This window comes from Lepisma saccharinum, chromosome 12, assembly GCF_977018435.1.
Source record: "Lepisma saccharinum chromosome 12, izLepSacc3.1, whole genome shotgun sequence".
NCBI lineage: Eukaryota > Metazoa > Arthropoda > Insecta > Zygentoma > Lepismatidae > Lepisma > Lepisma saccharinum.
Genome location: NC_139240.1, coordinates 40,522,345 through 40,542,054, shown reverse-complemented (window position 1 = coordinate 40,542,054; position 19,710 = coordinate 40,522,345). Strand labels below are relative to the sequence as shown.

The 19,710-nt window shown below is 36.3% G+C and overlaps 1 protein-coding gene across 1 annotated transcript in view; it reads right to left on the bottom strand.

Moving 5' to 3' along the window:
- Positions 1-1,180: 1,180 nt before the first annotated feature.
- Positions 1,181-19,710, bottom strand: part of LOC145996015 (serine protease inhibitor dipetalogastin-like) — a 31,122-nt gene continuing 12,592 nt past the window's right edge. The window contains exons 8-9 of the mRNA XM_083132180.1: positions 3,445-3,600; positions 1,181-1,355 (exon numbers count right to left, since the gene is read on the bottom strand). Of these exons, the coding sequence (XP_082988306.1) occupies positions 1,309-1,355; positions 3,445-3,600 (203 nt within the window). The 3' untranslated portion in view covers positions 1,181-1,308. The remainder of the gene's footprint in view (positions 1,356-3,444; positions 3,601-19,710) is intronic.

The window sequence follows — 19,710 nt, the reverse complement described above, 5'->3', positions numbered from 1 at the left end:
AGTTGCTCAAAGACAAAAATGGAAATTGGGGGTCATGATAATGGAGATTTACAATTATCACTTGGGTTATTATCGAGTTCTTTACTGCTTTCATTCGTATCGCATCTTCAGTTACCTGGAAACTGTAAAGACTTGCTCGCCTCCTTGGGTAACATACTCTCGGTACTGGAATCGATTTTCTGGGGGTGTAAGCTCGATCCTATTTACACATTAATACTAAATAATGATGAGAATACATAGCCTTCGCTGCGAGAGGTGAAAAAATAACTTTAAGAAAACTTTAAAGAACTCGCACACTCAAATGTGTTTTACATCGTCAAGATTGGACCCGGCACATATTTGGATATGAAAGTAAGGATTCTTACCAGTCCCAGCAATAAATGTGAATCTCCTCCGATTTCTGGAGCTCATCCCCTAAACCTGCTTCACCAACGTCTCCCGATCGAATCCCCCTGGACTCTCCTTTCCCCTCTTTCCACATCAGAATCCCCAGTTATGCAGGTGTCATCATTCTTACTTCCCATTTTCTGCTTCTCCACCTCTGTAATGACATCTATTATATTACTAAATTTCCCCTTCCTGCTTTTTAATGATTATTCTTCCTTTCTTTTTATACATAATTATCATCTCTTTACGCATTTGACAACTTTAATTTTCTCAAAATTTCGGGAGAGGCTTTAGCTGTAACCCCTTCATCATCCCCTCCTTTCGTACGCCAGTGTTCATATATGTACAGAATAAAAGCGGCCGATGTCCTGACGAAATTTATTTGCATGAAAAATCGTAAATATGATTTTTTTCATTTAAAAATGTAAATATAGGTGAACCTGGCAACACTTAGGTCTCTAAGCATACAATTCATATTATGGTATGTATCCCATGCAACATGTAGGACAGGTGGTCAGGGTTGCAAGTCCATAAAAGCCAATTTTAGTGCTAATTTATTATTTCTTACTTCAATATATGCTTTGCCTGCATCTGTGTACGAACTCTAATTTCTGGATGCTTCGACCTAGAATACTATACAGTTATATAAGTATGTACCTCCAAAATGGCACTTATATATTTTATCCACCAAGAATTTCCTTGGAAACCTATTGGTTGCAAATCACAGAACCACGTGACATCAAAAACAAATCCTCAAATTGTTAAAATCAATAAAAAAATTTAAACGCAGGAATAATTTAATATTGTTTTATTACAAAGCAGTAAAAATTGTGTCAATTACAGTTTTTCACTTGTTTGCTTTTTTTTGTACAATTGAAAAGTCAATTCAATTCAACATAAAAGATTTCCATATATTGTAAATTATTGGCTCTCTTCCAAGCACTTTCCTTCGTGAAGAATCTCAAGACCTGAAATGAAAGAAAATTGACGTTCAGTACAGTTGGCGAACAGTTATCTTCAAAAACTTGCAACCATAGCCCGTATTTTCATGTTGCATTAATATATACAAAATATGAAGATACATTTGCAGCGTAAAACGTTTAAATAGGTAAATATTTAAATACGTATGTAAATACGAAATATACTTTGCGAAATTTCACATTTTCCAAAGAGTCCTCATTTTCTGGGCCCTTAATCACGTGGTCATCACGGGAAATGAAGCAGATGATGCTGCTGTCGCGTGCTTGGTCTGCCGATGTGCCTGGTCCGAATTTTACCAGCCAAAGACCTTCAGAAGGTGTTTCATTACTTCCTTTTGGACATCTGGCAGGAAGAGTGAAATGAACTAACTTCGCACCATCAAGTGCACCATTGGTGCATGGCATTCCTCTTTCCGTTTCTGCCGGGGTGTAAGGGGGATTGTGCCCTAATTGCGAACAACATCTCAAATAGTCCTAATTGCGAAAGCATAACAGTTAAGAATAGTTTCATGTCCTAATTGCGAACACATGGAACTGAAACACTTTTTTCAAAAACAAATAAGGGTAATGGCCAAGAGAGACTGCTGGTTTGACTACCAACATAGCCAATATGATTGACTGTCATTGTCTTCTACTTGTAATTCCGTCATTTCATCCTTTCATCGACGTAATCAGACTTTCATTCGTCCGCTAATTTCTGGAAAACCCCTTAGTGCCAAAAGATATGTATAAGAAATAGGCCACGCATTTACTATTAAATTATACATATATACTTCAACGACGAATTTTAATCATGTCGATTTGGTTTGATTTGGTGTTTTAAGTCCACTTTATGCGCAGTAAGGCTAATCGGGACTGGACCTACAGTTTAAAGTGGAATCCGAACCACTTGTACCTCCACCGGGTATCGAACCCGGGACCCCTTGATTACAAGGCAATGACGCTACCACTACGCCATGGGGGAGGCCCTTTAATCATAGTCGAATTTTCTACGTTCAAACTGTGACCCATAACCATAAGGCTATGACCATTCTCAAGTGTGGAGCTGATTCATTTAAAAAAAAAAAAAAAAAACTGTACAAGACACAGGGAGGAGATGAGAACTTGTAGGTCCCGATGCTGAAAAATGTGTTCGCAATTAGGACACAGCCCTTCGAAGATATTTCTGTTGACGCAACAAGTGTTCGCAATTAGAACTGTTCGGAAGTAGGACGACACCGTAAGGGTTGACACCTTTTGAATACACCTAAATGTCAACCTTACTTCCTCGTAGTACACCCTGGTATACATATTGCAGACTAGCGAGGCTCTGACGTATGGAATATTTATTTTTTATTTATTTCATTTTATTTTCCATGACTATGTTCATGCTGTGGGAACGTTCTCTACCACTTAACCATGGTTACATCTACAGATCATTGAGATCAGAATATACACAGAACTATACTAACAAGGAAATTCCACATAAGATAGTGATATGTTTGTTTGTGATTGTCCTTTATCTATCTCATTTGATGACCATTCAACCTCATCTTCACGATTAGCCACAAGTTGCAGAAATAAACCGAATCAATGAATCAATCATTTTAACTCTACCTCGGATTGGACACAGCCGTCTCACCCATGGTCACTTGGTGCAAGGGCTGTACCCTCCAATGTGTCGGGTATGTAATGTTATTTTAAGTGTATTTTCGAATGTGCCGATTTTATTGTCCTCAGACAATCTTTTAAGCTTCACAACTCCTTATCCTCCATGTTGGAAGATGATGACAGCGTTTTAACTAATGTTTTTAGCTTTTTCAGAAGAGCTGACGTTTTACACTATCTCAGTAAATTTTAATGCGTTGTATATTTCCTGTGCAGGTCCTTTTACAACCTTGACCTTCTAACCTTTCTCAAGGGATCCTTTACACCCTTTTTTTAAACTTTAGGTTCAGGTTAGATAAGAGGATCTTTCCTCGTATGGTTTGAAGGTGTAAAATGACCATATGTTTCGACGCACCCAAAATGTTTTAACTCACACCTAAATAAGCATATTCATTTCATATTCCCATTTACTTGTAACCACTGCACTCACCCTCATTGCTCTTGACGGCACACCACAGTGACGACGGATTTGCATAAGTTTTGCGATCGTTTCCACACATTGGCTGAGGGAACCACTCGTTTCCATGTTTCAGCTTCCAGCATGGGTCATCCTCCTCTGTACATTGGCTGGATCTCACCAGGTATACTGGAGAAGAAGTTGGAAGAAGAATTACATGATGAAATTATTGTAAAAATTAATATTTACGATAGTCCCATTTAGGAATAACAGAAATGATTGGAAAAGTACCTTAAACACTGTATTATATTCATATGTTTATTAATAAGACGATAGAAAACGTCAAAATCGGATATGCAAAAGTAAATCGTACAATGCAAGCCATGCTGTCCAATTAGTGAACGAGTAGGCTAATACATAATGGATGATATTCAATTCAACGTCATTACTTGAGTTTGTGTTTTAAATCCCTTTTATGGACAGATAGGCTAATTGGGACTGAACCTACCGTCTAAAGTGGGACCCGAACCACTACGTGCCTCCACCGGGTATCGAACCCGAGACCCCTTGATTACAAGGCGACGACGCTATCACCACGCCATCGGCTTGACGTCATCACGCAGTGCACTTTGGGAAGAAACAGCGTTAAGTCTGGCAAACAGCGAGAAATTTGCGATATTATATGCGTACGCATTTCTCATATGATCTTGAAAATTCTTGAATCACTTCGAGCTAATTCCACAGAAATGTACACCAAAGTGAGTTTTCAAAATATTTTTTACCTCATTGAAATAAAAAATATTGTTGGTAAATGTTCAAAAAACTAGAATCAGCAACTGGCATCAATGTATAAGCAACAATCTGGCAACACTGTCGGATGGAGTGTGAGTTTGTTAACCTCTTTTTTGGTTATTGAAAAAGGAAGAGTAGTGTGAATAACGTGATTGACTTTTGATTATTACTTGTTTACTTTATCAACATTTTAGCTGTTGCGGTTTCTCCTCTGTTATATGTAAAGTCAGGTGGTAGTATCAAATTGTGTCTTTTGTGTGAAATTGGAAGAAAATTCAAATTATTAAACTGCATTAGAAAGACTGATCCGTTCATGTAGTGCGAGTCACGTACCATTACTAATTGAAATGTAAATTATCAATATGCATGCAGTATAATATTTTTTGTACCAAAGTACAGTTGTCACTTCTACTTGAAAATGTAATAAGAAAAATATCTGTTGCCTATGCAGCATAAGATATACAATGCCTAACAATAACAGAAAAAGTTTGGCACCATTTTGGCGAGAATCGGGCTAGCATTTAGACAGCCCCCCTTCAAAATGACTTGTTAATTTTGGTGTTTTCCGTTTGTGCACAAACGAAATTTTTGCGTGCACAAACAATGCATTAACGTTTGGCACCATTTTGGTAAAAATCGGAGAAGGTGGGGGAGCTGTCTAAATGAACGTCAAAAACGTGTCAAATGTACGTGTAGTGTGAGTCACGCATGGAATTAGCCTTCAGTCTAGGTCATACACACAATGCTTACCCGGCATGTTTCTGCTTGCTCGAAATATGGCGGCGATTGTGATTCCCCTCAGTGAATTGTGGAGGAAATTGTTCGCTGAATATCATCCATTATGAATAATTAGTTTATTATAATATCTGTACTATCAGAAATTAGCATTAATTTCAACAATTATGAAATATTAGTTCAGTACAATACAACTGTATGAGCATATCAGATTAGCATGGCCGTAGGCAGGAAAAAATTTCGGGGGGGTTCATTCATAATTGTTCCCATGGGCGTCGCCAGAAATTTGAATAATAGAAATAATAACAATAATTGTACAATAATAATTAAAATTTCATAATAAAACAATTTTATTCCATAATAATAATACTAATAATAATTATTATTATATTATTGTTATATCCTTGAGGGGGCTTACTCAATCCAGCAGATGAGTGAATATCCAGCACAAGTTTCTTTTTGTTTTTTTTAAAGTTTCATACAGTGTGTACTGAAATGCACAATTATTATACTTCAGTAGTATAAAAGTATATAATATAAACCCGAGAAATGATGAGCCCCCCTCAGGCAGATTTGGCTACACTTAAAACTAGCTCAAGATGTGCATATGAGTTTATTGCTCAAGTGTGGTACTCTGTCTAACCCAAGATTTTTGTAAAAATGCCCTCGGGAATTTCCCGTGAAATGATGAGCCCCCTCAGATTGATTTGTCTACACTTACAAAAGCCACATCTGCCAGATTGTTGTCCATAAGCTTGTCAAAAATATGCCCCTCTTGATATTTTTTTTGGCTACACCTAAAACTAAGCCAAAGAGCCACCCACACCCACCCACACCCACCCACACCCACCCACACATATTTACTTCCGGTTTATTTCCGGTCCATTTTCGGTCCACTTGTTGCCCACTTGTGGCCTACTTCTGGTTTATTTCTATTGTATCATGTTGTGCAACAAATTATTACCCAATATTATGCAACAAATTATAATGCAAAAGCTCTTGCATCATGTTGTACAACAAATTATTACCCAATATTATGCAACAAATTATGATGCAAGAGCTTTTGCATTACATATCAGTTAGTATTGTGAGAGTGGCTGAGGAGTACAGATGTGTTGTTGCAGTGCTCCTCTTATTTTTTTTTAAAAAAACACAAAAATATAGCAGATTTGTATAAATTGAATTATAGGTTTGTTTGATTTAATATACAGAATTTTCTAATATATTGAACAAAGGGTTTATATCTGTCCCAGTTTGTTATACAAGATCAATACATGACACATGGTATTAGGTCATTGCCTTTCCATGCACACCACGACATGCCTGTGCAGACATGCAATTGTGATAGGTCAGTGCTTCAGTAGATCAATACTTATTCTACCTTTGTGCATGTAGGCTATTAGCTTTACAACCTGTCATAGGTTTATTAAGTATAGAGTTTTGATTTGAACCCCAAGAAATTTTATATAATAAACCAACAACAAAGCCAAAAACATTAAGACACTTAGTATATACACTAAATATACAAAGCACACTGCTGAACCCAACTGATATTTTTTATTAAGCATAGAATTTTGATTTGAATCCCAAGAAATGTTATATAATAAACCAACAAAAATGCCAAATCAAAAATATTGTAATCAATGCAATAAGAATATATCCAGCCCCAATTGGGCTAGGCACCAAAGGAATTGTGATCCAGATAAATGCAGAACTCCCACAAAAATATGCCCAAAATGCCATAGAAAATATAGCATGGAATACTTCACATATAAACATAAAGATACTTGTTCTACACAGTCATCAATATTGCCCCCACAGCCATCTACATCTGGTCTGAAAAGGAAGCATGAAACACCTGTTAATGCTAGACCGGCAAAGCAGCCACGCTATGAACCCATCCATAGCAGTTTTGCTGGCCAACTTAGGGATTACCGGTTTGTATCAGAGCAAAAATGTGACATTAAGAATTTTTTGAACAGTAAAAATCCTGATGTGCAGGCAATTCTAAATGCACAAAATTGCTCTTATAAGCTGTCCCTCAAATTGTTTACACAATATAAGAAATCAAATGGCACAAAATTTACACAGCCCCACATAACAGAAACTGTAGCTATATATTCAAATACAAATTTAGACAAAATAATAAGCAGTTTGATAGATCAATTGAATATTAAACACTCTGAATTTGCTGCAAAAGAATCGGGTTGGAGCCTATGTGGATCTCCGCACAAGTCATATATTAATATTTCTGAATTCAGCCCATTACAAGAATCTACATATCTGCCATTACCTGCCAATATTAAAAACAAAAGAGCCGTGGTTAACATAGAAAATAATGATGAGAAATGTTTTCTGTGGTGTATTTTAGCTGCTTTGTTTCCAGTTTTAAGGCATCCTCAGAGAATAACTTATTATAAACAATATGAACACAATTTTGATGAAGCAATGGAGGGCTTAGAATATCCAATGTCTATTCAGAATATTGATAAATTTGAAAAAAGGCCAGGGATATCAATGGTAAACAATTATCTATTAATGTATTTATTTGTTCTACTGGCCGTGGCAATTGCTTGATAGATCCTCTCAGAATCAGTACACTTGATGATGATTCTGCTGTTCCGATTAATCTGCTCTTAATTGAAGGGGATGACACACACCATTACACTCTGATACACAGTCTTGAAGCTTTAGTCAGAAAACAACTAGACAAATCTAAGACAATATTCAAGTTGTGTAGAAGATGTTTAACTGTATTTGATGGTAAAAAAATAATAAATAGGGTTTGTAAAGTGAATGCAGAAATTGCTGAAAACAAGTTAATTGAACATTTAAAATACTGTTGCAACCATAAACCTGTTCATATGCTTATGCCTAACCCAAATGAAAATTCCAAATTCAAAACATTTGAAGCCTTGTTGGAACACCCAGCATATATAGTCTGTGATTTTGAATCAAATCTCAAACCCCTTGCATTCTGCAGCCCAGATCCTGATGAATCTTCAATTACATCATAGCAGTTACATCAACCTTCTAGTTTTTATTATGTTGTTGTACAGGATGGTGTTGTTAGTGAAGAATATTTATACATGGGACCAGATGCCATCAAAAAATTTGCACATAGAATAGAAAATGAGTGCCATAACATAGCATCTAATATCTTATTAAAATCAAAACCTATGTTGCCTTTAACAGAGAAACAGATTGAAGATTTCAACAATGCAGAAAAATGCCCGGTATGTGATTCTGAATTTTCAGATACAAATATCAAGGTGAAACACCATTCTCATACAGATGGTAAATTCAAAATGGCCCTGTGTAATAGCTGTAATATTAAGATCCAGAGACCAAAATTTGTCCCTATATTTTGCCATGGTGCATCCAATTATGATTTCCATCATCTGATCAGGTACGAGGGGTTTGACAAGCAGAATTTAAATATTTTAGCAGAAAATAATGAGAAATATATTGCTATTAGCAAAATAATTAAAGTTAATGGTGTTCCCATTCACTTAAGATTTCTTGATTCCTACAGAATTCTGTCCGCTAGCCTGGCTACACTGGCCAGTCAATTATCTGATGACCAATTCAAAATCACATGTGCTATGTTTCCAAATCAGGACCTGAAATTAATTAGGCGGAAGGGTGTATATCCATATGATTATGTTACAGGTTTTTCTAAATTTGATGAGTGTTCTCTGCCACCACAACAAGAGTTCTACAGCAAACTCAGAGCATCTGGAATCACTGATGAAGATTATCACCATGCCCAGTTGATGTGGAACAATTTAAAATGCCAGACATTTGGTGATTATCACAAGGCATATTTAAAACTTGATGTCACTCTCTTAGCTGATATACTTCAGGCATTTAGAAAATCTTCCATGAAAAATTATAAGCTGGATCCAATGTATTTCTACAGTGCCCCAGGCCTAGCATGGTCTGCAATGTTTTTAAACACTAAAATGGAGTTAAATTTAATCCAAGATCAAGATATGTACTTGTTTATGGAGCAATGTATAAGAGGAGGCATGGTGCAATGTTCTCAGAGATATGCCAGAGCTAACAACAAATATATTCCTGATTATGATCCAGCACTGCCATCAAATTATATACTGTATGTAGATGCCAACATCCTGTATGGTTATGCTATGATGGAAAAACTGCCATATGCAGGGCTTGAGTGGGTTGAAGATTTCAATATTGAAGATCTTAAGGATTTTGATGACAGTAACTATGGCCTGTTCTTAGAGGTTGATCTGACAATTCCTGATGATTTGCACAAGACATTTTCTGATCTGCCCCCAATTCCTGAGGTTGAGTGTTCACCTGGCTCTAAACAAAAGAAGCTCATGATGACTCTAGAGCCAAAACAGGATTATGTCATATATTTCAAAAACCTCAAGTTCCTAATGAAATATGGTGTTCAAGTGACCAAAGTTGGCAAAGTCTTGAGGTTCAGGCACTCAAGATGGTTGAAGCCATATATTGATACAAACACAGAGCTTCGAACATCTGCAATGAGCCAATTTGATAAGACCTTGTTTAAATTGATGGTCAATTCAGTGTATGGCAAAACCATAGAAAATGTCAGAAAACATACTGATGTTAAAATAATTACTGACCCCAGCCGGAGCAAAAAATTGATTGCAAAGCCTAATTTCAACTATAGAAGAATTTATGATGAGCATATGGCACTTTTTAATATGAAAAAAACAAAAATTAAGTTTGATAAGCCTATTTATGTAGGGGCTGTGATATTAGAATTGGCCAAATTACACATGTTAAAATTGTATTATAATGTGTTGAAGCCTATTTATGGTGATTGTGTAAAACTGATGCACATGGACACAGATAGTTTTATTCTTGATATTCAAACAGAAGATGTTTATCAAGGTATATCACAGCCTGCATTGCTTGAATATTTTGATACCAGTGAACATACAAAGATTCAACCCCACAACAAAAAGGTGCCTGGCAAGTTAAAAGATGAGACACTTGGTGATGTTATTGTGGCATTTGCTGGGTGAAGGGCCAAGATGTACAGTTTTGAAACATGTAGTGGTGTTGTTGCAAAAAAAGCCAAGGGCATTGGCAGAGTAACTGTTGACAAAGAGCTCCAATTTAACGATTACAAAAATTGTCTCAAATCACAGAGTTCAATCAGAACATCAGAATGCAGAATTCAGAGTGAGGATCACTTGTTGACTACAAATGTTGTAAGAAAAGTGGCTCTGGACCCACATGATGATAAAAGATGTATTTTATCATGTGGCATACATACTCTACCATGGGGTCATTGTGACTTGAGAAGTGGTAATCAATGCCCAATTACAGAGCATGATTTGAAATAAATAAACATGCCTATGAACTTATTTGGGTTAAAAAAAACAGGCTATTATGGACCTGCCAACACCAGCACCCTCTTCTGATATACAATCTATGATATCTAAACTAAGTGCTTTGTTAATTATTCATCTGAACAGCATACTTACAGATGTTGATGATCAAACAGGTGAAATATTGTACATATTTAACAATAATTTAAATTATTACCAATTACCTGTAGGTGGTCAATTACAATTTATTACAACCCCCGAGGGTAATGTCAAGATTTCAATAGGCAAAAATATTTACAGGATAAAGCACTCAAACATGATTTCTGGCACTGTATATACTGTTTCTGCTGGTGATTGTTTATATATTGAGGACCCAGGATCCTATGACAAGCTTATACCTTTTTTTATAGAATTAAGAATTAGATATTCAATAATAAATAACCACTAAAACAAAAATGCATAATGATATATTTGGCCATACAAGGCATGAAGATCACAGTGATGAGATTCTGATGCTTGATGTCAGAGTCAAAAAATTAAGAAGTGATTTACAAGCTTTACAAACCACACTCAATGCCAGTCTTCAACTAGAAATTACAAATTTACAATCACAATGAATGGACCCTCTTCTTAAAATTGATTCAGAACTCAAATTGCTGCTTCAAAAATATACTGATTTGGCTACATTAGATAATTTTCAAAGTTTAGAGGAGGCTGTAGCAGCTCTTCAAGCCAAATTTAAGACTCAGGCTACCAACTCTGAGCAATTGAAGCAACAATTGGAAGAACAGATTAATAATGTCCAGGCACAGCTCCAAACAATTGTCAAAAGCATAAAGTCACAAGAAGATTTTGATCTAGTGATTTCCACTCTAAAGGAAAAGATTCAATCACTGGAGATTCCTAATCTGGGCCCTCTAAACAATGCCATAGCCGAGGTTAAAGAAAAAATTGAGACACTTGAAAATTTTATGAACAACTTGCCATCTTCTGATGCTTTGAGTGCAATAACTCGGAGTGTTGCCAACATTAAGCTGCAACTTGAAACATATGAAGATTTTGGAAAAATTCAGAGTACCATAACTCATCTTGAAGGTACAATAGCAGCAGTGCAAAGTGATTTGACAAATGTACAAGAATCTCTAGAATCTCGCCTGCCTGGTATTGTAGACACCCTTGTCAGTGTCCAGCAACAGATCACAAAACTTGAAAACCTCAACACTGAATCTGAGCTATCTCATTTTCATCACTTGATCAATGATATCCAAACAAAGCTTGAAATTTTACAACAATCAACACCTACTCAGGCAGACATAACCCTGCTTCAAGATGCTATGCGTGGTGTGGTTGATGCTTCTGAATTAAATGATGTGAAATTGGCACTTGAATCTTTGCAGAATACTGTATCAAATCTGCCTACATCACAGGAACTTAAAAATATTAAGAGAGCTGTGAATCGCATATTGAAATCAGAAGATATCAAGAATATCCAAACAGAGATCAAACAACTTACTCAGACAGTGGCCACTCTACCAACTAATCAACATATTAATGAACTTTATGCTTTATTTGAGGATATCAGAAGACAAGTCCATGATCTTACTGCTCAAAATTCAAAATTGGCAGTTGTTGAAAATTTACAGCAAATTGTAGCTAATATCAAACAACAGCTAGGGACCATGGAATCCAATCAAGCAAATGCCCTGTCTGTTTTTGCCACCCAGCTTCAAGAGATTGTGCAACAATACAAGAAACTTGTTGTGGACATAAAGATCAAGCCAGGCCATGATGATGTTGTTAGGACTATCAATGAGCATCTTGAATCTGTAACAAGTATATTGCTTACAGCAGAAAAAGAAATAACTGGCCTAATCGAGAATCCTAAACATACAGTAATTCTTGAATTGTACAGTATCCCCAACAAAGAATATGATTCACCATTTACACCAGGTGGCAAAATATATATGCTGTCCCCTGCACAATTTTATTACCAGTTTGTTGTTGGGGGCACACTTAGACCAATCAAGATCAAATATTGGCTACAACCACAGGCACACCACTACCCTACCTTATCAATAACAAATGCTGACAACAAACAAAAAATCACCAGTGTAGAGTTAGAAGATTTTACAGATCCCGATACATTAGATACATCTTATGCTGAAGATGATGGCTCTCTGGAATTTAATATACAAATAGGGGACAAACTGTATTTAGAAAATCCTGTAGTATCAGCTGCTGAACACCCTATAGTTGCAATATTCTTGTTTACATACTATGTCTAGACAAATTATTGTTGATGAATTAGACAGACAAGCCAGATATAATTATAAGAGACTGCCAGTGGTTACAAAAGGCATAGATGATTTATGGCAGTGTGACTTGGTTGAAATAGCAAGTGGACAGCTGAAAAACTTAGACAAGATCAACAAGGGTTACAAGTATCTACTCACTGTCATAGATACATTTTCAAAATTTGCCTGGGCTGTGCCACTCAAATCCAAGACTGGAAAATGTGTTACAGAAGCCTTCAGGACAATCATCAATCAGAGTGGAAGATCACCGCGCTATTTGCAAACAGATAATGGCACAGAATTCTATAATTCTGTGTTCCAACAATTTATTAAAAGCCAGTCAATACAACATTACTCGAGTTACAGTGATCTCAAGGCCTCAATTGTAGAAAGATTCAACAAAACCCTAAAAAATCATATGTATAAACAATCTACCCTCCAAGGTAATTATAAATGGCTCAGTATTCTACCAGAACTTCTACATAAATATAACAACTCGGTCCATTCCACAATGAACATGAAGCCCTCTGAGGTAACTTCATCTGATGAGCAAAAATTGATCAGCACTGTTTATTATCCTAGATACCAGCCAACAACAAGAAAAGCCAAATACAAGGTGGGTGATCAAGTAAGAATCAGCAAATATAAGCACTTATTCAAAAGAGGCTTTACCAGAAACTGGAGCACTGAATTATTTACAGTGGTTCAAGTTAAACCTGGGACCCGATACACATATATAATAAAAGATCACCGAGGAGAAATTCTCAAAGGCAGGTTTTATGAAGAAGAACTCAGCAAAACTAAGCAGCCTGACACATATCTCATAGAAAACATCATCCGCAGAAAAGGCAACAAGATACTTGTCAAATGGCTAGGACTCCCAGAACACAGCTGGATCGAAACAGACAAAGTGATACTATGAAAACCTGGGATGTTATAAAGAGACTGCCAGAGCCTGAACAGCAGAATAAGAGAAATGGCAAGCTGCTGCCTGATAATATTAGATGTCTTATTGTTGGGCCATCGGCTTGTGGTAAAACTACACTAATGATTGATATTTTTTTATTGGCACCCAACTGGTTATATTGGAAAAATAGGCACTTGTATGTCTTCTCTAAGAGCTTGGAACAATTAAAATATCAGCAGCTGATGAAGCTATATGATGGACTGGATATTGCCACTTTTGAATCAGATGTTAAGCCACTTCATGAATGTCTCGATAATTCTGTTGTTGTGTTTGATGACATTATACTGGATAAACAAAACAAGGTTAGAAATTTCTTTACACAGGGCCGACACAAAAACATTGATTGCTTCTACCTGGCACAGACTTTTCCTAAAATTCCAAAGCAGCTGATCCGAGACAACAGCAATTTTATATGTGTGTATCATCAAGATCATACCAACCTCAAACACATACATGATGAATATGTAGGTGGGGACTTGAGCTACAATGATTTTTCCAAGTTTTGCAGTAGGTGCTGGAATCAGGACAGTTATGGGTTTGTCACAATTGATATGACAAGGAAACCCAATAGTGGTAAATACAGAAATAAAATTAACAATTTTCTAGACATTGAAACATATATAAATAAACATGAAAAGGCCAATTATTGATGATCTTAAATTAAGAGATTATCTTGTAAAAAGATTTAAGGGATGCAAATCAGAGAACCGAGGAATCTATGAACAACACAAGCAAACAGAACAGCCTATTATTGATGCTATTAGTGAATTAGGTAAAAATATCAAAACTGTTACAGAGCAAAATCGAAATTTGATCACAGAGCTTGTACCTGTAGCTGCTAGGAACATATTAGATTATCCAATCACCCCACTTTCTAGTATTCATACACCTAGACCTGTTGCTCCCCGAAGAATTGAAGCTACTCTGGATCCTATTGAATTGGGTCTTCTTGCTCAAAAATATTTAAGCACACCTAAAGACAACAAAGATGAGGTCTTTGGCTTATATGCTGACACAGAGCGTGATGGTAGCATCATACATAGAATTGGCAATTTCAGAGTAACATTTATGGGAGATGATCTAATTGTATATTCAGAATCTCATCTTGGAGAAAGAGGTGGTTTTGTTAAGTACCCTGGCACACCTGGATTGTGGGAACTGATGACTAGGAAAAGGCCTGGCAGCTATACAGATCAAGATTATGAGCATTACAAAGAAATATTAATAAAATCAGATGCTTTATACCAGAACAATGATCCCACACAAAAAATAGTCAAGTCTAGCAGTGGAGCAAAATACAACAACTTAATCAAGCCCATATGGTCACAGATCAAGGCTGGTAGTGGAATCAAACAATACAACACCCTGCCTAAAGAATTTGTGTGGGTTGATGATGTCAGGAAACTTGTAGATAGGTTGCTGGTGATAGCTGGGGAAGAAAATGCTGGCAACCACAATTTTTACAATGAAAAGTTTGGAATTATGGACATGATAAGCACCAAATTGTCTAATTTTATAGTGAATGACACTAAGGGGATTGGATATCTTATAAAAATTATTAATACTCTACCACCTAAATTTTGGAATATCTCTGAGGGTCGGGGGCTGGTTAATGTCATCATAAACAAGCTGCCATTTGAACTACACATACCAGGCTATCAGTATTGTGGTCCAGGCACAAAACTAGATCATAGATTAAACAGAGGTGATCCTGGTGTTAATCCCCTATATGCTGCTTGTAGAGACCATGACATAGCATACAACACACATTCTGATCTTGACAAGAGACATGTTGCAGACAAGAAATTAGAAGAGGCTGCATTTGGTAGATTTGTAAGCAAAGATGCTTCTTTGGGTGAAAGAATAGCAGCATTGGGGACCACCATAGCTATGAACACCAAACAATAACTGGGGTGGGTTTTTTGAATATATATATAATAAACCTAGGATGAAGGCCAAGGGTGTTATGTATCAGATACCTTACGCAGGTCTTAAATCTCTTAAAACTATTGATAGTCTTTTAACCAAAAAGCAGCGCAAGGAAAAAAATTCTTCTCTTGCCAAGGGCCATGGTATGAAATTATTACTTAGTACCCCCCAATTAAAAAAAATACAGCAATCTAGAAAAAAATTGCATACAGGTGGCTTTATATTTACTATCCGGGCCATCTTAGCAGCACTTGGGGCTGTTGGCAGCTTGGCTGGGGGATCAGCTGCTATAGCAAAAACAGTAATAGATGCCAAAAAAATAAGGCAGAATTAGATGAATTGAAGCGCCATAATCTGGCCATGGAAAAACAAGGCAATGGTGTTCAGAGAGCCATGAATAAGTTTAAAAAAAACAAGAGCCGCTTACAAACCAAGATATTGAAGCTTTAATCAAGCCACTGGGCATCAAAAATTTTAGAGGTGTGTACATGTCTGATTCTTTACCAGAACAACCACTCAACAAAGAGTGTGGCATAGTTAATTTGGATAAGTACAAAAATCAGGGCACTCACTGGATCTGTTATCTTAAATATTTAAACAATGAGGCATTTGTGTTTGATTCATTTGGAGGTGTTCCACCTGAAAATTTAGTAAAATATCTAAAATCAACTAATCTTTATTACAATAATGCCCGTGTTCAAAACTTCAAAGATGTTAATTGTGGACATCTGTGTTTATCTGTTCTTAGATATCTGTCTCAAATAAATAAACCATCAATTGAAGATTTTCAAAAAGCCCTGTGGTATTTAAAACATCATGGGGGTATTCCATCTCACCAGCCAAAATTCAATATTGAAACTCAAATTGCATGATGACATAGTGTATCCCAAAACAATAGCTCTCAGAGCATTTTATGGCATGTACTTGATCCCTAATATTACTCACCACAACAACACAATTGCAGTTGGTGATCAAAAAATTGTTATCACTCCAGGGCAATATAATCTATCTACTCTAAATGCTCAGTTACCTAGAGGTATAGTGTTAACTCAAAATTCTGTCACTCACAGAGTAGAGATTGTGTCTGCTACAGAGACAGTGGATCTGGGTACTATAGGAGAGCTGTTAGGCTTTGAGAACAACACAAAACTTGAACCAGCCATCAAACACACTGCTATTAATATACCTAAATTCTTAGCCATAGAGACTCTGAATATTCACTGTAATGTGGCCGAGGGTATGATCACCAAATCAAATGGCATAGGCACTCACAAACAAACTGGCATCATTGCAACATTCAAACCTAATTCTGAATTTATGGAGCCCATCATCTACACTCCATCACCAACATTATATTTTCCTGTGTGCCATAATAGAATAGATTACATTGAGTTGATGGTCACTAATGAAAAAGAAGAATTAGTTGATTTTGCTGGAGCCACAACAACTGCAATCATAGAAATTAATATTTAAATAAAAATACATACAAAAAAAATGGAAAATATTGAGAGTTATGAGCTACAATCATTCCCCCCAAACAGGAGGACATTTGCAAATTTAAATCAACCCAACACAGAGATTGAGGTTGATCTTGATGTAGGGGATGGCTTTATACACCCCCACAGAGCAGATCTATACATCAAATTTGATGTTGTAAAGCTCGATGGTACAGATTATCCTGCAAATTCAAATATAAGATTGGTAGACAATTTTGTGCTACATCTGTTCTCTGAAATTGAGATCAGAAAACATGGTGTTGTTATAAACAGAGTGGATTACCCCGGTATTACATCTACAGCTTTGGCCACACTAAAATTATCCAAGACCGAGGCATCATACTACAAAATAGGTGGATTTGAGGCTGGTGATAAGATAATATCTAAAAGCCATACAGTATTGTTTCCTATGCGCCTGTTACCTGGATTCTTCTCGGATTACAAAGATATTATGTGGAAGGGTGGTTTAAGAATTACATTTAGAAGAGCTGCCAATGATAATAATGCTAGATGAGGTACAGTACATTAAATTCTACTGGTGAAGCTCTGCCTAATACCCTACCTGATGAAGGCAAGTGCATTATTCAGACTATGGAGCTAAGAATTCCAGTTGTTGAATATGAAGCCAGTTATGCTCTTAAATACAAAGCAGATATCCTAAAAAATCCACAGGTGCCTTTACAATTTTATACATATCAATGTGTGCAGAAGCCTGCCACTGGTAGCTATTATGAATTTGATGCTACAAACTCATTCTCCAGTATACAATATGACATGCCAGATTTTGTGGTGGTACTGTTTCAAACTGGAAGACACAACAATCAGGAAAAAAATTCAAGTAAATTTGATAAATGCAACATCAAAAACATATATCTTAAAAATGGCAGAAATGAGGTGTTTCCTAGAGAAAATTATAATTTAAACATGTCCAAGGATGATTTCCTCAAATTATATGAAGCATTTACAGCATACAAAAGGGTCACTACTGGCAATACTGACATGTATTATACACCAGATGAATTCAAAGCACAGAGACCCATGTTTGTCATCAACACTTCAAAAAGAAAACAAGTTGTGGTTAATGACAGGACAAACATTAAAATTATCTGTGAATTCCACGATACACTCCCTGATGACACTATATGTAGTGTTATTCTTATAGGTGAAAAATCATATGTTTATGATGTAAGAAATGAGAGTCACAGAGCAATTCTAGAAGTCCTCTGCATATTACATTGTCCTAGTACTAGATATGCAAGTTGAGCCTGGTGCCCAATTGAACTTAAACCGGAAGTAAATATGTGTGGGTGTGGGTGGGTGTGGGTGGGAGTGGGTGGCTCTTTGGCTTAGTTTTAGGTGTAGCCAAAAAAAATATCAAGAGGGGCATATTTTTGACAAGCTTATGGACAACAATCTGGCAGATGTGGCTTTTGTAAGTGTAGACAAATCAATCTGAGGGGGCTCATCATTTCACGGGAAATTCCCGAGGGCATTTTTACAAAAATCTTGGGTTAGACAGAGTACCACACTTGAGCAATAAACTCATATGCACATCTTGAGCTAGTTTTAAGTGTAGCCAAATCTGCCTGAGGGGGGCTCATCATTTCTCGGGTTTATATTATATACTTTTATACTACTTACTTCGTCATTAAACTTTAGATACCTTCAAGAGAAAAGCTTTAAATGTTCGATGGAAATTTTTGTCATAAAGTTTTTGTTGTTTGACTTTAAAATTAAATTTTTGGAATTTTGAAAAGTGTGGAACCAGTTATTCTTTTTAAAAACTTAGCCTGGTGCATGGATTGTAACCTCAATCGCGAACGTAATGCGCTACAAAACTGGAGATCCTGGAAAAACTGGAAAGATGACAGCAGAAGTGATAATGGAGGGGTCGCGGGTGGGCCAAGATTCCGAGAATAAATCCTGTTTCACTCAAGTTTCAGAATTCCAAATGTATGAAAATTCTAGCTCGATCGTTTCAACATAGTCTCCATTTATTTTTGTGATGCTTCTAAAAAAAAATTGAAAATTTGTTAGAGATTTTGGTTTCTGAACTTCCATTAATCCAACATGTCAGAAGTTTCGGGGGTTTGAACCCTAGAAACCCCCCCTCTAAATACGGCCATGCAGATTAGCATTCATAAGAAAAATAGACCATATAGACATCCACAATACACAACCATATCGAGATGTTTAATACACACATATCATGTTTGAGGACTTTTGTTTACATTAAAAAAAAAATCAGATTTCCAGATTCAGGGGTTTGGTCTCTAAACCTACCGTCTTTTTTTAATGGTTAAACTCTCCCTGGTCTGTACCTTTGAGTAGTGTGAATAAAAGAGGGGTGTAAGAAGGAAGACAGAAAAATGAATTGAAATTTAAAATCAGATTTAACAATGTATCCTATTTTAGCAATGTTTGTTGGTTAAAATTACGGAAGGTTCATTGTTCTCTCCATTATAATTGCTAGCTGCATATATTATTTAAATGTATTACCAATGTATGGTTTGAAAAAAGGTGGCATCGAAATGTGAAATGAGTCGAAATACGAATTGAGTAATGAGCTTTTCAATTAGTACTAATTGCCCGTAAAAATAGTATTTTTTTACTCTCTTTTTTCATTATGGATATTTTATTAAATGGATTGTCCCTCTACGTGCGTCACTCTCTCATACCTCCGTCACAGTTATTCTAACGGTGAAAATAAGCGACATCCATGCCAACCAGTAGTCAATCAAAGCAAT